This window comes from Phalacrocorax carbo, chromosome Z (genome assembly GCF_963921805.1).
Source record: "Phalacrocorax carbo chromosome Z, bPhaCar2.1, whole genome shotgun sequence".
Classification (NCBI taxonomy): Eukaryota; Metazoa; Chordata; class Aves; order Suliformes; family Phalacrocoracidae; genus Phalacrocorax; species Phalacrocorax carbo.
In genome coordinates this window covers 4,512,320-4,540,285 of record NC_087548.1, presented here as the reverse complement: position 1 = coordinate 4,540,285, position 27,966 = coordinate 4,512,320, and the positions used below count along the sequence as shown (strand labels likewise).

The window sequence follows — 27,966 nt, the reverse complement described above, 5'->3', positions numbered from 1 at the left end:
TAATCAGTGATGAAATAAGAGATGCTTAACTTCTTAAAAAAACAATTTACACGTGTTTGTCTGGCTGGCTTTTGGGTATTTTGTGTTTTTTTTCTCCCTTCTCCAAGTTTGTATAGAACTTAAAACAATTTCATGAAGAGACACATTTTCCAAACATGGAAAACCAAAAAGAAGTGTAAGCTTAGACTTGCTCGGACGTATGTTACACTGGGCTCTCAGTCTCAACTTACACAGCACGTTAACATCCATATTATGCAAAACTGCCTCTCTGGTTCCTTGCCAAAGCTGCTGTCAACTCTTGCTAAAACAGCGAACCAAAGATGTGGGGAAGTATCATTATTCCTATGAACCAGTGGTTAGAAGTAGTCCTACAGTAGCAAAGTCTCCATTCACAAGCAGCAGCTCTTCACGGGACTGAATACTTGGGAGAAGGGGATGACACTGCTATGAAGATGAGGAAACAGCAAAGGAAACACCTATACATCTTCATTTAAATGTAAAGTTCCTGTACTGTCAGACTAAATGTCGAGTTAGCCCAGCATCTTGTTCATGACAGTGACTGAAAGTGAGTGCTTAGGGAAGAGGAAGAATGAGGTAAGCTGGTATAAAACTTCCTCAGTCACTTTTTTATAACCACTTTCAGAGGCTTCCTGGGGCAGAAGTGGTTTCTAGATCAATTTAGTAACCCTCAATGGATTTCTTCATGAAGTTACTCAGTCTCCCCCTCATAACTACACAACTTTATAATAAAGGTGCAGGCTTTCACTGGACATAATGTTTTGGTTTCTGTTCCTTTCCTAGCAGGTACTAGTACTTGATTTCTCATTATTTTTACTGCTTCTGAACACTGAACTAACAATTTTGTACTACTTACCATAACCCTAAAATCTCAAATTGAGTGGTTGGTTCAGGTCCTGAGACACATGAAACATCTTTTTCCCCATATACTTATCTATCGAAATTGAATTTTGTTTGCCTTTTTATTGCAAATTGACATAGTCACACAAGTTCTTTCAGGACTTTTTTGGAGTTGGCCTCACTTTTACCTGCTTGAAAGAATTACCTGCAAAGTAGAAGTTTCCCAACAGTACCATACCCTAAAGAGTGTTTTGGGAGTTTTGTCTATGCAGAAATTCACAATAAACCAGTTTTATTATCTCCTGGAGCTGGCTCAACCCTTTTTATTTTTTCCTTCCCACTAGGTTTTACCACTGGCTTGAGATCCAACACTGGTGGCCAGGCTTTTCCACAGTGCATCTTTGATCACTGGCAGGTTTTGCCTGGGGATCCTTACAATGCAAATTCCTGTCCTTAGCAAGTTGTGGCTGAAACACGTAAAGGCAAAGGCTTGAAGGGTAGGATATTGCACCTCTGGATAACTCCTAGGTAAGTTGTAATCAATTCTGTTTTGGAAAAGACTTCTAAGATCATCAAGTCCAACCACCAACCCAACACCACCAAGCCTCCTAAACCATGTCCTGAAGTGCCACGTCTACACATTTTTTGAACACCCCCAGGGATGGTGACTCCACCACCTCTCTGGGCAGCCTGCTCCAATGCCTGTCCACTCTTGCAGTAAAGACATTTTTCCTACTATGCAATATAAACCTCTCCTGACACAGCTTGAGGCCATTTCCTCTCGTCCTGTCACTAGTGATTTGGGAGACCAACACCCACCTCACTATAACCTCCTTTCAGGTAGTTGTAGAAAGCGATAAGGTCTCCCCTCAGCCTCCTCTTCTCCAGACTAAACAACCCCAGCTCCCTTAGCCGCTCCTCATAAGACTTGCTCTCCAGACCCTTCACCAGCTTCGTTGCCCTTCTTTGGACACGCTCCAGCACCTCAATGTCCTTCTTGTACTGAGGGGCCCAAAACTGAACACAGCATTCAAGGTGCGGCCTCACCAGTGCCGAGTACATGGGCACAATCACTGTCCTGCTCCTGCTGGCCACACTATTCCTGATACAAGCCAGGATGCTGTTGGCCTCCTTGGCCACCTGGGCACTGCTGGCTCATGTTCAGCCAGCTGTCGAACAGCACCCCCAGGTCCTTCTCTGCCAGGCAGCTTTCCAGCCGCTCTCCCCCAAGCCTGTAGCATTGCATGGGGTGGTTGTGACCCAAGGGTAAGACCTGGCACTTGGCCTTGTTAAACCTCATACAATTGGCCTCGGCCCATTGATCCAGCCTGTCCAGATCCCTCTGCAGAGCCTTCCTACCCTCGAGCACATTAACACACCTGCTCAACTTGGTGTCATCTGAAAACTTACTGACGGTGCACTCAATCTCCTCATCCAGATCATTGATAAAGATATTAAACAGAACTGGCCCCAAAACTGAGCCCTGGGGAACACTGCTTGTGACCGGCCACCAACTGGATTTAGCTCCATTCACCACAACTCTCTGGGCTCAGCTATCCAGCGAGTTTTTTACCCAGCAAAGAGTATATCTGTGTAAGCCATGAGCCGCCAGCTTCTGTAGGAGGATGCTGTGGGAGACTATCAAAGGCTTTGCTAAAGTCCAGGTAGACAACATCCACAGCCTTTCCCTCATCCACTAGGCGATTCACCTGGTCATAGAAGGAGATCAGGTTGGTCAGGCAGGACCTGCCTTTCATGAACCCATGCTGGCTGGGCCTGATCCCCTGGTTGTTCTGCACTTATCTGGTGAGCGCAGTCAAGATGAACTGCTCCATAATCTTCCCCAGTACCAAGGTCATACTGGCTGGCCTGTGGTTCCCTGAATCCTCCTTCTGGCCTTTCTTGTAGATGGGCATCACATTGGCAAGCCTCCAGTCATCTGGGACCTCCCTGGTTAGCCAGAACTGGTGATAAATGATGAAGAATGGCTTGGCGAGCTGTTCTACCAGCTCCCTCAGTACTCTTGGGTGGATCCCATCCAGCCCCATAGACTTGTAAGTGTCCAGGTGGCTCAGCAGGTTGTAAACTGGTTCCTCCTAGATTATTGGGGGGTTGTTCTGCTCTCCGTCCCTGCCTTCCAGCTCAGGGGGCTGAATACCCTGGGGATAACTGGTCTGACTATTAAAGACTGAGGCAAAGGCGGCATTTAGCACCTCAGCCTTTTCCTCATCCTCGGTGGCAATGTTCCCCTCCACGTCCAATAGAGGATGGAGATTCTCCTTGGCTCTCTTTGTTGTTAATGTATTTGTAAAAACATTTTTTGTTATCCCTTGCAACAGTGGCCAGACTGAGTTCTAGCTGGGCTTTTGCCTTTCTAATTTTCTCTCTGCATGACCTAATGAGACCCCTGTACTCTTCTTGAGTTGCCTGCCCCTTCTTCCAAAAGTGGTAAACTCTCCTTTTTTTCCTGAGTGCCAGTAAAAGCTCCCTGTTCAGCCAGGCTGGTCGTCTTCCCCTCTGGTTCATCTTGCGGCACATGGGGACAGCCTGCTCCTGAGCCTTTAAGACTTCCTTCTTGAAGAAAGCCAAGCCTTCCTGGACTCCTTTGCCCTTCAGGACTTCCTCCCAAGGGACTCCCCCAACCAGTGCCCAGAACAGGCCAAAGTCTGCCCTCCAGAAGTCCATGGTAGTGGTTCTGCTGACCCCTCTTATTACTTTGCCAAGAATCGAGAATTCAATCATATCATGGTTGCTAAGCCCAAGACAGCCTCCAACCACCACATCTCCCACCATCCCTTCTCTGTTTGTAAACAGGAGGTCAAGCGAGGCACCTCCCCTGGTAGGCTCACTTACCAGCTGTGTGAGGAAGTTATCTTCCACACACTCCAGGAACCTTCTAGACTGTTTTTTCTATGCTGTGTTTTATTTCCAGCAGACATCTGGTAAGCTGAATTCCCCCACTAGAACAAGGGCTAGTGATTGTGAGACTTCTGCCAGCTGCTTGTAGAACACTTAATCTACCTCTTCATCCTGGTTGGGTGGTCTATAACAGACTCCTAGCAGGATATCTGTCTTGTTGGCCTTCCCCCTCATCCTTACCTATAAGCACTCGACCTTATCATCACAATTGCTAAGCTCTATACAGTCAAAAAGCTCCCTAATATACAGAGCCACCCCACCCCGCCTCCTTCCTTGCCTGTCCCTTCTGAAGAGCTTATAGCCATCCATTGCAGCACTCCAGTCATGAGAGTCATCCCACCATGTCTCTGGGATGGCAACTAAGTCATAGCTATCCTGCTGCACAATGGCTTCCAGCTCCTCCTGTTTGTTGCTCATGCTGCATGCATTGGTGTAGATGCACTTGAGCTGGGCTATCGGTTTCACCCCCACCCTTAGCATGCCACCCCTAGGCTCCTCTCTATTGGGCTTGGCTCCTCTCTAGTGGGCCTGGCCCTTCCTCCTTCAAACCTAGTTTAAAGCCCTCTCAATGAGCCCCACCAACTCATGTGAAAGAATCCTTTTCCCCCTTTGAGACGGTGAACTCCATCTGCCACCAGCAGGCCCGGTGCCATGTAAACCTCCCCATGATCAAAAAAACCAAAATTCCACCAATGGCACCAGCCTCTGAGCCACGTGTTAATCAGATGAGTTTTCCTGTTCTTTTCAGTATTCTTCCCTGCCACTGATGGGACTGAGGAAAACACTAATCACAGAATCACAGAATCACACAGAATCACAGGTTGGAAGGGACCTCAGGGATCATTTAGTCCAACCTTTCTAGGAAGAGCAGAGTCTAAACAAGATGGCCCAGCACCCTGTCCAGACGACTCTTGAAGGTGTCCAACATGGCCGAGTCAACCACTTCCCTGGGGAGATTATTCCAATGACTGACTGCCCTCACTGTGAAAAATTTCCCTCTGGTGTCCAATCGGAATCTCCCCAAGAGCAATTGGCATCCACTCCCCCTTGTCCTCTCCATGTGACTCCGTGTAAAAAGGGAGTCTCCATCTTCTTTCTAGCTACCCTTAAGTACTGGTACGTGGTGATGAGATCCCCTCTGAGCCTCCTTTTCTCAAGGCTGAACGAACCCAGTTCTCCCAGCCTATCCTCGTATGGCAGCCTTCCCAGTCCTTTGATCATCTTGGTGGCCCTTCTCTGGACCCCTTCCAGCCTGGCCACATCCTTTTTGTACAGCGGGGACCAGAACTGTACACAATACTCTAGGTGTGGCCTGAGAAGCGCTGAGTAAAGTGGGATGATGACTTCTTTCTCTCTGCTGGCGATGCCTTTTTTGATGCAACCCAGCATCCTGTTGGCCTTCTTGGCCACAGCAGCACACTGTTCGCTCATGTTGAGCTTCCTGTCCACCAGGACCCCCAGGTCCCTTTCCACAGAGCTGCTCTACAGCTAGGTGGATCCCAGTCTGTGCTGCACTCCCGGGTTATGTTTTCCCAGGTGCAAGACCTTACACTTTTCCTTATTGAACTTCATAAGGTTCTTGCTGGCCCACTCCTCCAGCCTATCTAGATCTTCCTGCAGAGCATCTCTCCCTTCTGGAGTGTCTACTTCCCCACTCAACTTGGTATCACCTGCAAACTTCATCAGGCTACACTTGATGCCATTATCCAGATCACTTATAAAGATGTTGAATAACATTGGGCCCAATATCGATCCCTGGGGGACTCCACTAGTGACAGGTTGCCATTTGAGAAAGAGCTATTTGCTACCACCCTTTGGGTGCGGCCTGTCAGCCAGTTCCCCACCCACTGCACAGACCACTTGTCTAGGCCATAACACATCAATTTCTCCAGGAGGAGACTGTGGGGGACTGTATCAAAGGCCTTGGAGAAGTCCAGGTAAACAATGTCCACTGCCCGCCCCATGTCAACCAGGCAAGTCACTTTGTCATAGAAGGCCACCAGGTTTGTCAAGCACGATCTGCCTTTAGTGAAGCCATGTTGGCTTTTCCCAATCACGTGCTTCAATTGACTTGTGATGGCCCCCAGGAGGATTCGTTCCATAACTTTCCCAGGGATTGAAGTAAGGCTGATGGGCCTGTAGTTACCCGGATCCTCCCTCGAGCCCTTCTTGTAGATAACTTGTAGATAACTGCGCTCCCAATCCTTCAACCAATCACCCCAGTGCCCTGAAGCCCCTTTTGATCACTCTTGGGCTTCTCTCTGCAACCTCATCACTGCCCACCTGCATAACCAATAGTGGGTAGTAATCAGAGGGCCATACCAGACCAGGGAGTTTCCTAGTAACATCTCTGACCCGGACCCCAGGGAGGCAGCAGACTTTCCTGTGGGATGGGTCTGATCAGCATATTGGGCCCTCTGTCCCCCTCAGAAGGGAATTGCCTATGACAGTTACCCTCCTTTTCTTAACAGAGGCAGTCATAATGTGTGGGGCTGACCGACTCTCCCTAGGCAACCCCCTGGATGGACCTTCACCTAGGTTCTCATTTGCCTGACCCTCAAGTTCCAGAGCCCTATATCTGTTGTGTAAGGGCAGCTGGGAAGGGGAAGGTGAAGGAGGCCTGGAGGGGATTCACCTGCGGCCCCAAGAAGGGACCTGTTTCCGTTCCCCCATCTCTTAGGTTCCCTCCTTCTGCTTGGTGTCAAGAGGGTAGGGGATCCTCTGCTCCTTGTGGAGCCTCCATCTGCTGCCTTGGCCCCAGGGATGGTAAGGTGTGGCTCCACCAATCTACCTCCCTCTCACACTCCCTGATACTCCTTAACCTTTCCACTTCCCCCCTCAGCTCTGCCACCAGGCTGAGCAGATCATTCACCTGGTCACACCAAAAACAGCTCTTGTCTCTGCTGCCGTCCAGTATGAGTGACAGGCTCAGGCACAGCCAGAGACCTGGAGAGCTGCGTGTTTGTGTGGGAGCTCCATCTGGGTCACCACATTCCTTCTGGCAATAGCTTTTGGGCAAGTGGAAACCATAGCTAGGGCCTCTCCTGGGGGGTGATAAACACTAGTAGTTACTCTTCAGAGCCTTTAGAGCCAGGAAGGGGACCGTGCCCTGCCCGCACACCCTGCTTGCACAAACTGCCACACCACGCTCACCGCACTCCCGGTCGCTCGCGCTCCCTCAGGGCTGCTCTTGTACATGAGGGGGTTTGGCCGATGTCACTCATGTCCCTGCCCATGCAGAGTCAGAGCCGCCGCTCCTCAGGAGCTCACTCCTTCCCACTCTGGGGGAAGCTGGGGTACCCTCTCTCTCCCTGCTCTTTTGCCTTCACGGTTTTGCTGCTTTAGGAAGGGTCCCCCGGTGCGATTCTCCACTCTGGAGCCCTTCGTCTGGGTGCCTTCCCACTAGTGATGGTGCCATCACCTACTAAAAAAAGAAATAAAAACGATGTGCTAATTTGACTTATAGGATAGGTGTTGCCTGTATCGTGTCTGCAGTCACTGATGCCTATGTCAAAAGTATGCATTAAATAAAACCAGCTGCCTAGGACTAATGGTGTTCTTCATAGTTTGCCTAATCCGCAATTGTCTTTTAACCTAGGAAGCAGCTCCCTTCATTGTTGCTCTTGCAGAAATTCTTGTTGAACTATCAGGTTTTTGTCCTCTCAGCCAGAAGATGCATTCTTTCATTTCCAAACTTGAATCCTCTGTGCTCTTGAAGACTGATAGTGAAAGGCTTGCAGTTACAGGTAAGCTTCTTAGCATCCAGCCCCTAGATTTAAAGGCAGACACAGAAAATCCCCATTAACTTTGGAAATGCCTCAATTCTTGCTGCCAGCCAGGCGCAGAACCTCCTGGGGCTGGGGCTGTGTCGTTCAGCAGCAAAGTCCTGCCTGCACAGCTGCTCATACTGATGCATTTTAGAACTTGTTAAAGGAAAAATAAGCAGCCAAAAACTCATCTAGCCACAGTGGACAGATTTGCTTAGAGCAGGGCTAGAGTGGTACAGGCCTCGATTAAGCTGGAACCCCCAGTCCCCTCCACACCCACAACTGCTGAAGTACATTCTTGTCTTGTGGAAGAAGGCGTATCGAATGGGTGACATGACTACACTGCAGTACTCCAACTCCTTGATACACATCAGCCATAAACTCATGTGAATGCCGGGATTTAGGCAAGTAATTACCCGCCCTGTGTACATCGCAGCATTACAGAAATACGTCACTCACCTGAACGCTTACCTCGCGCCACAGCCTGCGACAATCTAGCTCTCTCCTAAATGGGCAAGGCTCAAACGCCTCAAGTCTGCATTTGACATTGCTGTCACGGGTCTAGAAGGTTTAAAGCTAAATAAAACTGCAAAACTGCCCAAAACAGCTGGAGAACACAACCATACCTCAGCCCTGATAAGTAACTACTAACAGGGCACGAGAATTCACTTAAAATTCCACCATATTTTGTAATACTGTGAATGGTTTAGAGCACATCTCCTAATACCAGCATTCACCCTTACTTAACTTCCTCTTTTAATGAAATACATTATTTATCATGTGTTCAAGGAGCTTGGTTTCATTAAAACTTGCCTTTTCCTGCTATGAGCATTCACTTAAAACTGTTAATTTTACTGCATTATGAAAGCAATTTTTAAAGTTTTCTTTGGGGGGTGGAAGAGCGGAGGCATGTGGACCCTTAACGTGGTTTCCAATACAAGAGCAGATGTGGAGAGCAACATCTTGTTTAATAAAAGCAGCATGAGAAATATGCAACTTTGGCCTGTTTGCTGAAATGACCAAGGACGATGGATCAAAGAAAGGGCACGTACAAAGCAAGCGCTGCATGTTCCACCAGTTTGCAAACAACAGGTGGCTGGCTAAATTCCAGAGATAAGGAGCTGAGAAACAAGAGTCAAGCACTTGCCAGAAGGAACAGAAAATATAAGCATCGAGATATACTGGGAACATGAATCGGGTGGTGATTGGGGAGTAAAGGGGCCTCCCCTTTACTGAAATGCTATATATAATTAGAGAATTTTATAATAAAGTGATTCTGTGCCTACACCCTACAGAGTCCATGTCCATCATACACCACAAATGGCGACCGAAAAGGGACTTGAAAAATAACAAAGAGAAAGCAGCAACGATATTTACCAGTGGTGTACCCCTGCGCAGCCTGACGGAGAATATTGCATCGAGTGCTCATACACATTCATCACCGGTCGCTGGACAGCAAAGGTGAGCAGCTGCGGGGAAGTCCTATAGACTGTTGTTTTACATTATGGGGCAGTCAGCAACTAGGGAACAGAAGTTACATTCTGGAAATTTTGCAATGCATTTTGCAAGAGCAAGGTTTTAAGGTCACTCCGCTGCAGTTGGTGAGGTTGCTTGTATGGATTCGGGATCATTGTCCATGGCTTCCTAGCAAGGGTTCATACGATCTTGCCCTATGGCAGAAAGTTGGTGAGGAGATGCAGACTAAGCAACTTTTGCAGTTGGAGCTCCCTGATGTTATATTGATTACCTGGCATGTGGTTTATACTGCTCAGAACTCTGCTACCTGCTGAACAGGTACTGCAGAAAGTAAATGATCCTGCACTGCCGCCCGATGAGTCAAACAGGAGAAAAGAACCCTGTTCATTTGAACTAATAGATCCTGAGCCGAAACCAGATTATGCTAAAGTGGTGGCTGATCCTCCATTATCGGAGGAGGTAGCTAATGCTGAGGATCCTTTTGATCCCAGTCCTGCTGATCCTGAACAGGAGCTGGATTTGTACACACACACACCCCGCTCACTCCTGTAAAAGTGATGGCCGCTTCTGCCCCTACAGCAGACAAGATTTTGCAACAACGACAAAAAACTCTCTCATGTTTATCTTTTTGACACATCCGTATCCTTCTGCGTGCCCCCCCATTTCTCAATTGCAAGGAGCTGTTCAGCCTACAGCTCCAGGCAGGCTGCTCGATGAGTGTCAGACAGAAACATTAAAAAGAGGAGATATATCACTCCTTCAAGCCATGCCTGTGTTATATCGACCACATAGGCCACTGGAGTATACTCATTTACCATATGAGGTGATAAAGGAGCTGCGTAAGTCAATAAAGTAATATGGTTTACAGGCATCATTTAAAATGAATTTGCTACAAGCTATAGCAGAATCCTATGTAATGATACCCATGGACTGGAAATTCATTTTACGCCTTATCTTGTCTGCAGCACGATATTCTGTGTGGGTTTCTGAATACCATGAGCTAGTTTAGGTCCAGGCAATGGACAATTTAACAGCTGGAATCGCTATCAGTGTTAACGAGCTGATGGGGGAAGGGAATTATGCTACGGGGACAGCACAAGCTGGTATGCCACAAAACGTTTTTACTCAAGCGGCAGGGTTAGTCTTGAGGGCACTCTGACGGGTGCCAGATTTTGGAAAACCAGAAATATCATTTGCAGTTATTCGTCAGGGACCTCAGGAACCATACGTACAATTTCTAGATCGTTTACAGACTGCTATACAGAGACAGAGTCTTCTGAAGCAGCAGAATTATTGTTTCAGCTCGCCATTGAGAATGCAAACACCAACTGTAAATGGGCTATTGATCCTATCCGCAATCGAGCAAAAACCTTGAATGATCTTATTAAAGCATACCAAAATGTAGGTTCTGAGCAACATAAGGCAGATATGTTAGCTGCTGCCTTAGCTCAACAGTTGGTGGTCACAAGAGCTGCTACTAAGTGTTTCTCCTGTGGTCAGGAGGGACATGTAAAGAAGGATTGCCCGAAAGCAAAAAGAGGATGACGAGGTCAAGGAGAGCAGGGACAGCAACCTACTCAGCTATGCCCTCGTTGTCAAAAAGGATACCATTGGGCTAATCAATGTCGTTCTAAGTTTGACAAACAGGGCAATCCCCTCCCTGGAAGCGCATTGGGAAACGGGAGGAGGGACGTGAGGTCCAGCACCCCAAGAATGCACAACAGGACTCAGCTTCCACTAGTGCAGTCCTTGACATGGCCGGCACATGTGAGATGAGCACCGGCAACCTACAACAGTCAGGTCTCTCAAACCAGCCACAGCAGGCAGTGCCGGGTTGGACCTGGCCACCAGTCAATCCACAGTAATTTGAGATCAAGCTGTTCATTTATTGGCAACAGGAACGTACGATCCTTTACCTAAGGGTTTATATGCCCTATTGCTTGGTTGTTCCTCTACTTCCAGAATAGGCCTATTTGTTTTGCCTGGGGTCATAGATTCTGACTATACAGGAGAGAGAAAAATTATGGTCTGGACACCTACACCACCTTGCACTATACCTGCAGGGGAGCAAATTGCACAGTTGCTCCTGCTGCCCAACACACAGATACAAGCTGGAAACCCCGCCCATGCTGGCAAAAGGGGATCTGCTGGGTTTGGAAGCACAGGTTTGCCTCGTACTTTTTGGACACAGAAAATTACCACAGGACAACCACTGTTGACTTGCAGAATAAACAGTCGGGAATTCATGGGTCTAGTGGACACTGGAGCAGATGTTTCTATAATTCAATGGTCAGATTGGCTGCAGGAATGGCCATTAGTACAGCCGTTTGCCTCTGTTACTGGAATTGGAGGAACACAAGTACCTTGGCAAAGTATGCATTCCTTGATAGTAGAAGGTCCTGAAAACAAACAAGCGGTTTTAAAACCTTATGTTTTGACTGTGCCATGTACTTTATGGGGTCGTGATCCCTTGCAGCAATGGAACATAGCAATAACGACACATTTTTAATGCAGGCCACTGACATTCAGCTGCAACTCAAGCTGATTTGGCTGACAGACAAGCCAGTATGGGTAGACCAGCGGCCTTTGAAAGGTGAGTGGCTAGAAAGGGCTCATGAATTAGTGCAAGAGCAATTGAAATTAGGTCATATTGTCCCTTCCACGAGCCCTTGGAAAACCCCTATATTTGTTATTCCTAAAAAGTCTGGTAAATGGAGATTGCTGCAAGACCTCTGAGCTATTAATGCAGTGATGGGACCTATAGGATCTCTACAACCAGGAACTCCAAATCCAACTATGATTCTGGATAATTGGCATTTGAAGGTTATTGATTTGAAATATTGCTTTTTTGCTACTCATTTACATCCTGATGATTGTGCTCGTTTTGCCTTTTTGGTTCCTGTGATTAATAATGATCGACCTACGCAGCAGTTTCATTGGGTAGTTCTACCGCAAGGGATGAAAAACAGCCCAACCATATGTCAAGTGGTGGTCAGTGAAGCCTTGTCGAATATTCACAGACCATATAATAACACTGTGTTATATCATTATATGGGCGATATTTTATTAGCTGTTAAAACTGAATCACTTCTTTCCCGAGTTTTTGAAGGCCTAGTAACCGAGCTTCAGCGATACAGCCTCCAAATTGTGACAGAAAAGGTACAATCAGTTCCTCCATGGAAATACCTTGGTTGGAAACATCTTGATTAGTCTGTATATCCACAGTCGGTCCGACTTGCTACTACAGTGAGTACTTTGAATGATTTACAAAAGCTCTTGGGAACAATTAACTGGCTTCGACCTCTGTTAGGTATAACAACACACGAACTGTCACCTCTGTTTTCTTTACTGAAGGGGAATCCTGAGCTAGCTTCTCCTAGGCAATTGACAGAAGGCGCTCAGTTAGCACTTCAGTGAGATAAAATTAATTCCACATTTGCTCACCGAATTTCCCTCCAGTTGTCAGTTCAATTTTTTGTAATTTATCATTCTTTTCAACCGTATGCTCTTCTAGGCCAATGGGACGAAAAAGCACAGGAGGATGCTTTGCACATTTTAGAATGGCTATTTCTACCACATTCTTTTGCCAAGACGTTAACCACTGCCCTAGAGATGATTGCCAGACTTGTTTCACAAGGTCTTTTGAAATGTCAAAAAATAACAGGACAAGATCCTGTCTTTATCCATTTACCATTAACAAAAGAAGAGTTTCATGCTGTGTTGTGTAACAGTTTAACTTTTCAGGCTGCCTTGGCCGATTATACTAATGTTGTTTTGCATTCTCTGCCACATCATTGTTTATTAGGTTCTTTACACTGCTTACCTCTCCAAACATGATCTTTGTTGAGTTCTGTTCCTTTGCAAAACGCACATACTGTATTTATTGATGGTTCTGGTAAAACAGGTAAAGCTGCAGTTGTTTAGCAGCAAACAGACTGTGAAGAATGGGCCTCAGCTGTTTTGCATCTATTGGGTCTACACAAATTATGGAATTAGCTGCAGCAGTGCATCCTTTTGAATTATTTTCCAGGGAACCTCTTAATATAGTCACAGATTCTGCATACATCACAGATATTATTCAGCATTTAGAATCTGCTTTTATACAGGAGGTGGACAGTTATTTGATTTATTGTTAAAACTGGCACAGCTTTTGAAAACAAGACAACATTTCTATTGTCATCCATATTTGATCTCACACTAACCTACCAGGACCTCTTACTGAAGGTAATACAATAGCAGAGCAATTTACAATGGCTGCAGTTTCTCCTTGGCATTTTGAGCAGGCCGAATTGGCTCATGAATTTTTTTCAAAATGCACACTCCTTACAGAAACATTTTTCTCTAACAACTGAACAAGCTCAGGACATCATTTGGGGATGCCCAGATTGTCAGCAGCTTTCTCCATTACCTGTTTTGCCTGGAGCTAATCCTAGAGGTTTAAATGCAAGTGACTTGTGGCAATTGGATGTCACACACATTTCTTCCTTTGGACAACTTAAGCATGTCCACATTTCTATCGATACCTTCTCTAGGTTTTTAATAGCCACTGTTCATTCTGGGGAATGGGCCCAGGATGTTGTGGAACATTTTTTGCAATGTTTTGCAACCATGGGGGTTCCCCAAAAGATAAAGACAGACAATGCATCAGCTTATGTTTCTCACCATTTTCTCTTATTTTTGCAGGATTACTGGAATCCCACGTTCTCCAACTGGTCAGGCAATTATAGAACATGCCATCATTCTTTGAAATCTCTTATTGATAAACAAAAGAGGGGGAATCCAGTAGGGACAACACCGCAAGAAATATTTGACAAAGCCACTTATGTTTTAAATTTTCTTAATCTATCTGGGTCTAAACAATATATAGTTCCGCGGTAGATAGACATTTTAAAGCTGAGGAATCCTCTACTGTGAAGCCCCAGGTGTTTTATAAGAATTTGGAATCTGGTCAATGGGCAGGACCAGTTCCTCTGCTTACCTGGGGACAGGGATATGCTTGTGTTTCTCTTCCTTCAGGTCCTTACTGGATCTCTGTGAGAAATGCAAAGCCAGCCCAAGTGTAGGCTTCCCCTACATCCCCAGGAAAGGGGGAAGTGGGGAGCAAGAGACATGGAACACAAGTCATGGCTATGTCACAAAGCTTTATTGTCTTAAATGAAGTTTATTACAGGCCCCAGTTAAAATATTCAGTTCACCAATGCATACACTTCTGCACCTTTGTCCAGGTTGTCAGTGTTTTAGAGTGGTTGAGTGCCTTTTTTTTAAATAAAAAGTTTTCTTTTGTTTTTACATTATTGCTGGTGTTTTACAACAACATTAAAAAAAAACATTCCTGGAATCCACCCAGCAACAAAAAGTCAGTTTCCCCAGAACAAGCCAAAAGCATAAAAGCTATAACCAGCTATTTCATGAGCAAGAAAAAAAGAAAAAAAAAAAAAACAACACAAAAATATCTATCACTTCTTTTCCTAGTGTAGATGAATTTACTCCATTTGCCAGAAGGCAAATCCTTTCCATAAATATCAGAATAACTTCTGAGATGCTGAAGTTCCAGAGATACAAGCAGAAGCTCTGTGCAATTTCTCCCAGAGTCCTGTGATGCCCCTTGTTTCAGTCCAGTGAGATGATGTCAGGAACGCTGCCTCCGCTGCTGGTTATCACTCCTGTCTCGCTCCTGCTGGAGGAGCTAACATGCATGCTGCTCTCGTGGTGACTGTTTGATGTGATGATGCTGCCAGGTGTGCTGCTTGTTAAGGTTGAGGTGAGACTATCCAAAAACATAGGAGGACAGTACTGCTTGAAACAAACAACGAAGAATGAAGAGACTAACTGCACAAGGGAAATGTATGCTCTGAAGATACATCTTCCCTACAACAAGCGCAAAACACGTCGCTGGCAGAACCTCATTAACACATGCATAGCAAGAACTGGAGTTCTGCAAACCAGCAAGCAGAGATGGGAGCCATGAGTCCTTCTCCCTCATCCTCCCCATGTTTTGTTCCCCTAACTGGTTAGCTTAAGCATTTACCAGCACATTAAGAAACACTACCATGACCACATGATGATCACAAAACAACCCCATAGCATTTGGAGAATGTTCACTGCTCACTACTACTAGGCACAACTGCGTATTTCAGGCTCCTTTCATCACCCAAGACCGCAGAATGCTTTTTGCTACTTCAATGGAGGTTAGAATAATTTCATCCCCTGAAATGGCAGCAGCTGTACTAATCAACATTTTCATAGCACATACCTGCAATGATACATGCAGGTATCAACATTTTAGCAGTGACAAATGAGCCCTGATCAAATCTGATTAAGAAAAATTACTAAGTTGATTTCAATTTCCTGAAGTGGAAGACAAGCCCTCTCAAAGCAGAGCTAAACATTTTAAGCACTTAGAAACAGAAGAAGATTGCCAGGTGTCAAAGAGAATAATAAGACACCCCCACACGTGTGCACACACATTGTTCAACACATCTTACTTTCTCTTACCCTGTGGGTTCCAATCTTGGGCATATGTTTAGAACTAAGCCTGAACTGTTTGAACTGTCCAAAGTGGACACTTCATAACAGCATACCTGTTTCCAGTCTCCCACATGAACAAACTTCTGTTATTCCCACTTTTGGCAGTTCAGATCTCAAGGTCAGGCACAGAATATTGCAAGATGCAGTAAGTGGAAAGAAAAGTAGCAAGTTCATCCTTTGTTACTCTACAGTAGAGTCCTGTTACTGTTGTCTTCTAGTGACAGAGAAACAGAGGGTCTGCTTCAGATCTTCCTGTCTTGGTTAGGGAGCCACTATTCCCCCACATTTTGAGGCTGTAGCCTGTTTGTCTAAGAATCTAGTTACAGTATGAATTGTTCTACCTAACTGGGTAAAGTTTAAGTTTCCAGGGAAGGAAAAGCACTGCCCAGTTACTTTTGACCTACAAAATTTCTACGTAGGCCAAAGCCAATGGGGTTTGTGTTACATGGAAGGATTTATTATAAAAGTGTTCAGTCATACACCCATCAAATTAACAAAGACATTTTCTTTAAAACGTAATCTCTAATACCAAAACCAACAGAAACAGCAATCAGTGAAGTGTATTTGCAGAGCTTAATCTGGCCTACAAATACACGGTATGAAGTAAGAGGGCGAAGTATATGATGGTTGTATTCAAGTCACTGCTGTGCAAGTACCCACTTTAGAAAGGCAAACCATCAATAAAGAGTGAGTTTCCATGCCTGGATTTATCACAGTGAAGCTAAACTGAATCCACCCTTAACACATCTTCATCACCACCTCTTGTTGGGAAAATGTATTTTCTTGGTCCGTGTTTAGGCCTAAGCAAGCGGACTGCAAACGTGGTATGGATGATGACAACACCCTGACAGATACTCGAGCGGTATGTCACAAAAACCAGACTTGAAAGTTAACCCCATAGCAGTTCAGAAACATACCTGTGAATCAACTCGGATTAGTGAAAGAAAATCCAGACCTAGAAAGAAGAGAAGGATAATAAATCAATGATTCTTTTTTTTATTCATACACAACAAATTTAAGGAACTTTTTTTCTGGTTGTATAACAGATTTTGCAATTGTTACACAGTTTCTAAATGGGCTATACCACTGTGACACCACTCTCAACGACTACTTCAGACAGCAGCAAAACAAGTTATCTAGTACAAGTGACTCTTCTTAAGAATGAGAATGACATAATGATGTATTATTCACTGGCTATTGCAGGGTGGTTCAATGTGGTTGCTTAGATGGAGGTTGCCACTTAGAGATGTTGGTTCATAATGCAAGTTTCACTGCATATTGTACCTGACTTGGCCAAACTGGGACATGAAGAGTGTCATCACATTAAAGATGCTGGAATGAAGTAAAGTCACAACATGCACAAGTCCAAAAACAAGCAGCAGGTCTCTTCCTCCACCCATGGGCAGCCAATAAGGAAATATTTCTAATATCATCCCCGTTTTGTGTCTAGACAAATAAAAGGAATGAAGAAGAGGAAACTACAAGTAGCTCAATGTATATCCTCTAAGAGCAGTGATAACTAGCGTCCATCTTATACACCATTAGCGTGTAAGCATTTAGGGCAAGATGTTTAAAACTATGAAACCAATGAGAAATTACAGGGTTTTTTGTTTTGTTTCTAAATATTGGCCTTGTGTTTGCTATGTCAACAGAAAAAAATGGGAAACTTCCTCCCTCCCTCTTCCTCACCTTCAAGGCTGTTCTGGCCAGTGGCATCTCCTCCTCCTTTTCTCCATTAGAGAAAAATAATTGAAGGAGATCTAAGCTCAACTGCTTTTACAGAATTGACAGCTTCTTTTGGTCTTGCACGTTCTAGAACTTCAGTTGGCAGAGATGGACAACAGTTCTAGACTTCCATTCTCTCACCTTACTCTCCTATCAAATTTGGGAACACAACAGATTTCTTAACAAGGGAGAAGTGGAGGGAGGGAGCAGTAAGGGAACCAAAATGGACAGAGAAACAAGGGGAATGATATCCATCCCATTGCCAAACTGGTGCTGAAAGAAGAGGAAAAAACCCAGAGATGTTGCAGGGAAGAAATGGAGACAGGCAATGGAGGGGGGAGAGGGAAGTATAGGAGGCCAACGTGACACCTGTCACCACAAGTCACCATTTCCTGGGCTCTGGGTTCATTACAGCTGGCAAAGAGAACCCCTAGAGGCCCTATATACAGTGTTCTTTTCAAGGAGCTAGGATAGAAAACAATCAGTATCCCCACCTTTTGTGTGATATTTATCAGCAGTGTTGAAGAATACATCATAGGCATTTAGGGTATGTCTAGGTAAAGAAAGTCAATAGAGGTCAGCTTACATATTGTAGCTCACCTTAACCTTTTTCATACAGTCTAGACAGAGCACCACTAGAACCAGCTAGCAGAACATCTCTACATCTGGGGTTGGGATGAGTCAGCGCCATGTCTATAACATAAGTAAGCAGCTACTCTCCCTCGCATCTACAACACACAACAACCAGATGTTTACAAAGTCTAACTGAATATAGCGAGAAGTGTTTCTGGCTGCCATTCCAAAGTGCCAATTTGTACCCTAGAAAAGAATGTTTTTCACATCACTTGTTGCAAAGTGCAATCTGAAACCAGAAGCACAGCCTGTACTGGACTTGTCTAGACATCACATCAGTGCAATACTGCATATAGTCTTGTTCCATTAAAAAAAGTTGATCAATGCTCCAATTTTTACCCACCCCACAAATTAATAAGGCTATCAGAATACACATTAAAAATAGCAACCACCTACCTGTCAAGTCTGATGAAATACTGGATATTGGTGGATGATGGAATGGTATTGGGTAGTCTGTTAATGAAGGAGGAATAGCAGCACCATCGACTGTTGTCACGCTGGGCACTCTGACAGTAGATGGCTGATACATGAGAACCCTGTTTTAAACAGCATGGGAAGTTACAGACAGCCTGGCCGTTAGTTACAGAAGAGAAATTATGCACCACTGTGTGCTCTCATTCACAAGGTCACTATGTTACAACACAACTATAGCATGGCTACTCACTACACAGTATTCCACTCTAATTTTCTCTTTCATAACAGTCTTCATAATAACATGACCCTATCTTGGCTCTCAACAGCAGCTGTGACATAAGAGCAAGCTGGCATTAAAACAAAGTACAGTGCTGGAGTCATTTATAATAGTCTACCATTCAGAGACAGAAATGGGCATCTGTGTCTGTAGAGCACCCTGGGAGGGATGTGCAGGTACGCCAGAGCCAGGAGGAGAGCACTCACTTCAGTTTCTCCACATAACTGTTCCTCAGTGCTAACCTGTCACACCAAGGGCATGACTGACCATTATTCAGCCCCTGGAGTACAGATTACACATGTGGGAGTTAAATATCAAACCCATCTTCACTCACAGCCTGAGGCCAAGCAAAGTTTGGCTCTCCAGGAGCATGCAACCAGTTAAACCTTCTGCACCCCCACCTTCTGCCCAATTAACTTCGCAGCACTGTTAAAGACGATGCCACAGGCATTCAGGCACCAGCCACATGCATAAAATATTTCATAAACTCCAAGTCAGGTAGAAATACCCAGAGTCCTGCTCCCAGCTGCTCCACATTGCTCCCTCCAACCCACCAGCCATGAGCATTATCTGCTCACATCTTCCTCCCCAGACTGCTGCATTGGTGCATTTATGCCATTTCTGATTTCAGAAGCTTGGATTTCAGACCCTCCCTTCGCAAGCACCTCACATACTGCAGCCTATAGGAAGACACCCCACAGTTTTGCCAAAACTAGCATTTGGGCAACATTGTTTACAGGAGATAAATTATTCCCCAAAAGCCTGGCTTTGACTTGCATTTGAAGAATGAAAACATGCCATTTCCATACCCAAACAGTAGGGAAAATACATTGGTCACAGACAGACAAGAAAACTCAGCCCTCCTACAATTATGGTTGCATGTAGCCATCTCAAACACAGGAGCATGGAAGGAAGTCTTGGTGCCTTCTGAAACTTAAGAGATGTATTTGTAGCTATTTTTTTTCCTCAGAAAAATAAGAAAGAGTCTCTTGCAGGACTCCTCCACAATCCTCACAAAAAGCAACAACATTTCAGTATCACTGATGAAAGTTGAAGATGACCAACTATCTGCTCAAAGACCACACATTCCTGTGGACTAGAGACACAGTACACCTGCTTGTTACGTCAAGAACTGGCAAAACAGAAGGGGTTTGTTTTTATTACTATTACTTTAGTACAAGACATAAGCCACTACACAGAGACAGGCACACACCTCATGCATGCAGCAACGCTAGCTAATAAGCCATTACTAAAAGCTGACGCTTGGAATCGCCTTGTGGAACAGTGACTGGTGTGAGCCTAACCAGTGCCCCTCTCTCCTTGCAGGTCTCCTGCACCCTACGGGCCAGGAGCAAGAACTTCATGGAAACCACAAACAGAAACTTCAGCTGAGTTGCACAGATTGGGACAGACAGAAGGCAGCACAACAGTAAAGCAGCTGGTTAAGCCTACCGCTGAAGTCAGGCATGACTACAAAACCAGAGCAGTTGACAGAGGACTTGGGAAGTCATTGGTTGTGCTAACCGAGGCGCAGGACTGACTGATAACCATGGCCAACAAGTGTCCAAGACATTCCAGAGTTTAACAGAGAGATGGAGGAAAAGCTGGTCTTGACTCAAAACAGCAAAGCACCTCCCTTCCAAGACTGACAGGATGGATGAAACACACAACGCAGCCTAGTTTCCTGGGTACCTGAGCAGATTGGATAAATACAGACAGCAAGAGAAAAGCCTTTAAGATGACACTAAATTAACAAGAACGCACAAAGCTCCTCCACCTGGCATAATCTGCTTTCTCAGGAGAATCCTGTCCATTAGCTTAACCAGCTTCCTTTTCTATGGAGAGATATCCCTGCAAACACAGCAACAGTCAGCGCAAGTCTTTTGTGAGATGTAAAGCTATTTACTAGCATTTTGCCTGTACAAAGGTACTGTATCAATACAACCTTCTGCAAGGACAGATCTAGAAGTTCTCCTCTGGAAGTGTGGAGCTGGATCCCAAAGAGAGATTACAAGTCCATTTGTCTTACACATCAGCTTATCCGAGACATTACAGAATAACAACCAACTTTAAAATTGACATACCCTTTGGTTGGGCTTCCTTGTGTTTCAGACATAAATGTGCACTTCCTTTTGGCAGGAGGATCTTCCTCTTCATCAGAAGAGCTTTCCATTGTCAAGTCAATAACGTCAACTTTCTTCTTGTTTACCTCATTAGCCACCATCACAGAACACGGTTTGCTAACAACACTGGAACCTAAACAAGAAAGTAAAATATCACTGTTTTTTAAAGGGTGTTGAACACCAGCAGTTTCTAGTTGCAACAGAACCAGGAACTCAAATCCTGTTTTAGCCCATCTTCCTTGCCACTACAGAGAACGTTATGGCCCAGGAACTGTTTTATTAGCATTCTGCATCATGTCAAGAATATTAAAGCACAAGCTTATCAGTTTAAGGACCTAAAACAAGAGCAACCTTTCGTTTTCTTAACTGCTACTATAAAGGCCAAAGACAAAGCCCAAAAATGCACACTTTTAAAGATACAACCCTTTAACTTTAAGTGACAAGAAGGTTAAAAGTGTTAATAACAAATATCAACATCCATACACATTATCCGAGCTAAAAATAAGTGCCCAAGACTTTTTATTGGTTTGTGACCCATACCCAGATGTACGTACTTTCAGTTTTGGTGCACTGTGGACTTGAGACTTTCACAGCTTCTTTCTTTGGCCTCATGGGGCACCAGGAGCCATCTTCTTGGAATTTGATCTCATCCACATCTGAACACTCATTAAGGATTTCCATAAAGAGCCTGAAAAATAAAGTTGAGTGGTTTCATTTTTTATTCCAAGTAAAGTTTTTATTCTAAGTGAAAAAGGAGACACAGTTGCAAAGCTAATTACAATCCCCTTCAACCCACTGCATGTACTTTCCCTAGTTCATCTGACCCGAGAGCCTGTAATTACAGCCTTTGCAGACATCGAAACCTAGAAGAGTATCTCAACCTACCCATATTCCACTCCAACATCACTGCAATTCATAGGTTTCCATACAGAAACAGACATCATCATCCTTTGAATCAAGTTTGACACTTGTTTATGAATTAAAGTTTAAAATTTCAAGTTAATAGCTTCAGAGGTACAGACATGTAAAAGGGGAGACCTATCCTTAGGTTTCACATTTGGATTTCTCCAGAGGAAATATACTGAGGCTCAAGAGTTTGATGACACAGTTAGGAGAAACTTAGGTAGTTTGTTACATGGGAATAGAAACTAACAGAGTCTAATGGTTCCTCCCAGTCTAAAGCATTTTGACAAAGAAAATAGTATGAAATGGCTAAACCTCAAGTCACAAAAGTAGCTATCAAGTACATAATGAAAAATGTTAAGTAATTTCGTAATCTGCAAACCCAGTCTCTTACCCATCTAATATTAGGCTCTCATAAGCTGCCTTTTTGTCACAGACAGGGCAGATCCAGGTAGGCTTCTTCTCATTCATTTGAAGATAAAGAGCAGCATCGAAACATTGCAGGTGTGTGCAAGTAACAGCCCGGCATGGGATTGTCAGTCTCATTTTTCCCAGCTGCAGAAGATGCATTTAAAGAGTGTCAGAACAGAAGACAGTGTAGTAGGCCTGGATGGCTAACAATGAAATCAGAGGCAGTTGGTGAAGTAACTCGTCTCTTCTCACTACAGAGGTGCCCAGTGCTAAGGTCGCTGCAGGCAAATCCACCCCATCAAAGCACATACAGTGCACTTAAAGGAACAATAAAGCCATCCTCAAAGTCTTCACTGAGTCAAAAACAGTCAGAAACATTTCTAATGGTTCTGCATCGATGTTATTTCTAAGATTTTATTTTTAATAAAAAGACCTACAGAAGCACCCACTTTATCATTTTCTTCTAGCCATATACTTCAAGGGTTTTTGTGAGCTCCAGTTATGTTAGACTCAGAACAGCATTATACCCATGTTAAAACTCAACTTAACAGACCAGTCACTAACACAAGGCCAGCTTCTACCTGGGAAGAGAAACCCCAAGGCAGCGTTACCTTGTTACACAGTGCTCAATTTCTTTGGGTTTTTTTTGGGTGTGGGTTTTTTTTTTTTTTTAATAGTAGCTGGCAGTATAAGCAATACCACCAAGATGAGGAGATCCAAAATTTTTATTTATCACTGCATCCTTTAATTATTCTGTCGCCCTGCCCAATTAGTCTCAATGCCTCCATGTATGAGATTACTCCTTCTAAAGACCTCACTACACACCCGTGAGTAGCAATTTGATTCTGATTGCATTACAACTGAGGCATTCACAGTTCTAAGCCATAGTTGAGTGAATGCTGCTACAATCAGGTGCTTATAGATGCACTCTTCTCCCCACTATTTTATATTAATGAATCAGTATAGACCAAAAGCCAGTTAAGCTCCTAAAGGGGGGCTTTTTTGAAGCAGCCCAAGTCTGCACTAAAGATGAATACACAAATCTGTACATGGTCATTCCCAGCCATACTTACAGGACACATCAGAGATACCCGCAGACTGGTTGTGGCAATCTCACTATCAGGATCTGCAGTTAGTTTTTCTTTAACTATTAAAATATATTAAGAAGTTATACACAGACATCATTATTTTAAATGCTAATCATGATTTGCCAGTACATGTACTTTATTTCCAGCAATCTAAAAAAATAAGCATCTAGGAAACTAGTTCATAGCAATATCAAACAATAGTTTCACTATTTATAAGCAACTGGCAAACACTGTGCATCACAAGATTGATTGATGTGCAGCAGATGCACTAACAGCCACAATGATTAGAAGAGTAAACTCAACCCAGCATGCAGAGAGATAAATGTACCTCACTTGCTGATGATTATTTCAAAGATAATCAGCATCACATGCAAGTGAAGAGAACCCATATTTAGAGCATCTACCTGTACCTCACAGCCCACCGCGGTAAGTGGTGCTCATGTCATTACCGGGAGAACATTTCAGATGGGATATCTATGTGTCCCTACCCGCTCAGGGACCCCCACTGAAAAAGTACATCATGCCTCAGCAACAGCAAAAGGAACCTTTGATACTCTGGGCATGGACTTTATTTTCAAAATGCTGCAAATCCCAAGTATTACCACTTCTAGTTTTAAAAAGCCACCAATCACCCTCAAAGTACAGACAGGCAAATGAATTTGACTTACTTAGTGCTCTGGAATGATCAGGGTTTCTGATACCTTTCATTTTTAACCTCTGCAAAAGCATAGCTGAAGTGAGCTGACGAACAAGATACACAGACATGGAGTAATTCTACAAAAAAGTGATTAAAGATTAAATATCGATTTCATACAGTACTTCCACAGTGACAACAGATTACTATTTACACTAGTTGTAGCATACAGTAAAAAACAAAAACATGCTGATTTTTTGCTTAATACTTAATGAAAAGCATTGACAGACAACTTCATTACTGTGAAAGAGTCCAATCCTCTGCCAGAATTCTCCTGCCAATCGAGGCCAACTGCCTTACTCCAGTTGTGACTTAACTAAGAAGAATAACTCCACAACCAAGGGAAAACCTGGGCTCCTTTCTTGGAAAGATGATTTAGACTGGGGATACACATTCTCATATCACAGAATCACAGAATGGTGGGGGTTGGAAGAGACCTCTCGAGATCATCCCGTCCAACCCCCTGCTTGAGCAGGTACACCTACAGCAGGGGGCACAGGAAAGCGCCCAGGCAGGTTTTGAATGTCTCCAGGGAAGGGACTCCACAGCCTCTCTGGGCAGCCTGTGCCTCTGCTCTGGCACCCTCACAGTAAAGAAGTTTTTTTCCAATATATTGAGGTGGAACTTCCTGTGTTCCAACTTGTGCCCATTGCCCCTTGTCCTGTCATTGGGTACCACTGAAAAGAGTCTGGCCCCATCCACTTGACACCTACCCTACAGGTATTTATAAGCATTGATAAGATCCCCCCTCAGTCTTCTCTTCTCCAGGCTGAACAAATCCAGGTCTCTCAGCCTTTCCTCATAAGAGAGGTGCTCCAGTCCCCTGGTCATCTTTGTAGCTCTCTGCTGGACTTGCTCGAGCAGATCCCTGTCCTTCTTAAACTGGGGGCCCAGAACTGGACACAGTACTCCAAATGTGGTCTCACTAGGGCAGAATAGAAGAGGATAACCTCCCTCCACCTGCTGGCCACACTCCTTTTAATGCAGCACAGGGTACCGTTGCCCTTCTTGGCCACAAGGGCACATTGATGGCTCATGGTCAGCTTGCTGTCCACCAGCACTCCCAGGTCCTTCTCAACAGAGTTGCTTTCCAGCAGGTCAGCCCCCAACCTGTACTGGTGCATGGGGTTGTTCCTCCCCAGGGGCAGGACCTTGCACTTGGTCTTGCTGAATTCCATGAGGTTCCCTTAGGCCCAGCTCTCCAGCCTGTCCAGATCTCATTGGATGGCAGCACAGCCTTCTGGTGTATCAGCCATTCCTCCCAGCTTGGCATCATCAGCAAACTTGCTGAGGGTACACTCTCCTATCATCCAGGTCACTGATGAATACGTTGAACAGGACTGGACCCAGCACAGACCCCTGGGGAACACCACTAGTGACAGGCCTCCAGCCAGACTCTGGCCCCATTGATCATGACCCTCTGAGTTCTGTTGTTGAGCCAGTTCTCTGTCCACTTCACTGTCCACTCATCCAACCCATACTTCCTTAGCTTGCCTGTGAGGATGCTATGGGAGACAGTGTCGAATGCCTTACTGAGGTTGAGATAGACAACATCCACTGCTCTCCCTTCGCTGACCCAGCCAGTCACACCGTCAGAGAAGGCTATCAGGTTGGTCAAGCATGATCTCCCCTTGGTGAATCCATGTTCACTACTTCTGATAACCTTGTCCTCTACATGCCTGGAGATGACCTCCAGGATGAACTGCTCCATCACCTTTCTGGGGACGGAGGTGAGGCTGACTGGCCTATAGTTCCCCAGGTCCTCCTTCTTGCCCTTTTTGAAGATTGGAGTGACATTTGCCATCCTCCAGTCCTCGGGCACCTCTCCTGTCCTCCACGACCTTTCAAAGATGATGGAGAGTGGATCAGCAAGAACATCTGCCAGCTCCCTCAGGACTCGCGGGTGCATCCCATCGGGGCCCATGGATTTGCGAGGATCCCGTTTGCTTAGGTGATCTCTGACCCAATCCTTCTCAACCGATGGTAAGTCTTCCTTTGTCCCAATTTGTCCTCTCTTCTCTGGGGGCTGAGATGCCTGAGGGCCAGCCTTAGCAGTAAAGACCGAGGCAAAGAAGGCATTCAGCAACTCCAAGTCAACACCAGCCACATAACCAGGAGTTGATTTGTATTATTTGCCTATTTCTAGTTGCCCATTTTTCTCCAACAGGTAGTAAGGAGGAGGTCTTTAAGAACTTATCGAGTTTGTCTCCTAAATCCTTCCCTTTTTTCAGTGTCAATCTGTTAGTGGTGAGCTCAAAGACAATCAGGTGACAAAAGAAAAGATGAATGCTCTTTCAAGCGCAAAACACGCCACCATCAACTGGCACACAACTGCACCAATTTCACTGTACCTTTTCTTTAGCTTGCTCTGCACTTTTAAGCCAAGCCTCACTGCACATATCCACTCCCCTGAGGCTGGCCACATTCCCTAGCATTTACTACTCTTCCCGAATTCACACCACTTGCCAGCTTTTGTTCAGTGTTCACTCTCTCTTCAAGGTCACTAATGAAGAGAAAATTCTCCAAGTCCCAACTACTGTGAAATAATAATGGTTTCATCTGTATAACAAACACAGCCTGCCATCTCTTATTTCCACTCCCTGCCAACCACCTTCTTATAGCTACTATACTGTCTGGGTATGGCACAAGAATGTTAAACAAGAACACCTACTGCCCTGCTCTTCCTTTGCCACCTGTAGGAAAGTGCGCTCTTACCTAGATGAGCATATAAAGTTATTGAAATGCATGGGAAAACCTAGAGAAAAATGGATTCCCCCCCTTAAAGAATGACCACACATTGCACTCTCTATAGCCTACAGAAATTCTACAGGCTGAAGTCTGACCACCTCTGTGGGATTAATGCCTCCCTTGCTCAGAAGCCCTCCACTCTCAGTCAAGTACATGCCAAGAAGCCCTTACCAAGAGAGCCCACTGACACCCCACACCATCCCCAAGGGTCTCATTTAAAGGAGGAATAGTGACAGCTGCTACGTGAGTTCCGATACTTGGAGCAGAGCACCAACATTAAACCAGAGAACTAACTTTACCACTCAGGGTACTCCCTCACACACACACATATATATTATTCTTGGATGAAATGGAATAGCACAGGAGTTAGCAGTATTTAAGAAAGAATCATAGTCAGGAGTAGTGACTAACACCTAACACCTGAGAATTTCAACAAGATAATAAATAATGCTTAGGCCAGACAAGACATTATTTGCAATGAATGCCCCATTGACAAGAACTTCCTAAAAGAATACAAATCAGTAGAACTTCAAGGACTAACAATGGAAACATCTTCCTACAAAGAAGGGTGTGAAGATAAGGGAAGGCCACAAATCAGTCAGCAGCGATAGCAGGAAACATCTTGGCCCAGAACGCACCGAAGCATGGAAACTAGGGGAAAGGTAATTCCAGCAGGGGGATATTGCAACCACCGACTCAATTGAGGGACAAAAGGACTACCCCCACACTCCCCTTGAGCATGCACAGTGATTTTTTTTTTTTTTTAAATAAATTAAAAAAAAAAATAAATCACACTGTACCTTTAAACTTAAGCGGAGAAGATATAGACCAGTGGAAGAAGGGGATGCCCAGCCAGGTCAATGATTACATATTAGATAGGCGTGGTGTGTTACTTTAATGTATAACTGTCAAAAAGGAATTACGGTAGGTGTGCACACTAGGAGGAATTATCCCCCATGCACCTGGTGCCGAATAAAGTAATGCTGGCTCTTTAATACACCCGGTATTAAGGAGTTTTATTCCCGGCTTTTGGTGACAAGGGCAAGGGGGGGTGTTGTGGTTTAGCCCCAGTCAGCAACCAAGCACCACACAGCCGCTCGCTCACTCCCCCTTGGTGGGACGGGGGAGAGAATCAGAAGAGTCAAAGTGAGGCAACTCATGGGTTGAGATAAAGACAGTTTAATAGGGAAAGCAAAAGCTGCGCGCGGATGCAAAGCAAAACAAGGAATTCATTCACTCCTTCCCATCAGCAGGCAGGTGTTCAGCCATCTCCAGGAAAGCAGGGCTCCATCATGCGTAACGGTTACTTGGGAAGACAAACGCCATCACTCCAAACGTCCCCCCCTTCATTCCTTCTTCTTCCCCAGCTTTATATACTGAGCATGACATCATATGGTATGGA

General features: G+C 44.8%; 1 protein-coding gene and 1 long non-coding RNA gene across 12 annotated transcripts in view; one reads left to right on the top strand and one right to left on the bottom strand.

The window, feature by feature from the left end:
- LOC135310428 (uncharacterized) overlaps nt 1–20,759 on the top strand; it is a 33,421-nt gene extending 12,662 nt beyond the window's left edge. For 2 of the 6 annotated variants that reach the window (XR_010370473.1, XR_010370470.1), the window contains exons 3-6: nt 1,203–1,386; nt 7,376–7,523; nt 8,840–9,005; nt 11,535–14,309. This is a non-coding gene — a long non-coding RNA (uncharacterized LOC135310428). Of the gene's footprint in view, nt 1–1,202; nt 1,387–7,375; nt 7,524–8,839; nt 9,006–11,534; nt 14,310–19,923 lie in introns of those variants that run through there. The other 4 variants (XR_010370475.1, XR_010370472.1, XR_010370471.1 and 1 more) reach the window with 4 other exon arrangements.
- LOC104045335 (E3 SUMO-protein ligase PIAS2) overlaps nt 14,149–27,966 on the bottom strand; it is a 35,023-nt gene continuing 21,205 nt past the window's right edge. For 2 of the 6 annotated variants that reach the window (XM_064437808.1, XM_064437804.1), the window contains 8 exons: nt 23,791–23,896; nt 23,108–23,181; nt 22,018–22,178; nt 21,275–21,408; nt 20,682–20,853; nt 18,303–18,442; nt 16,466–16,503; nt 14,149–14,813 (listed from right to left, as the gene is read on the bottom strand). In XM_064437808.1, the coding sequence (XP_064293878.1) occupies nt 14,631–14,813; nt 16,466–16,503; nt 18,303–18,442; nt 20,682–20,853; nt 21,275–21,408; nt 22,018–22,178; nt 23,108–23,181; nt 23,791–23,896 (1,008 nt within the window). In that variant the 3' untranslated portion in view covers nt 14,149–14,630. The other 4 variants (XR_010370469.1, XM_064437805.1, XR_010370468.1 and 1 more) reach the window with 4 other exon arrangements.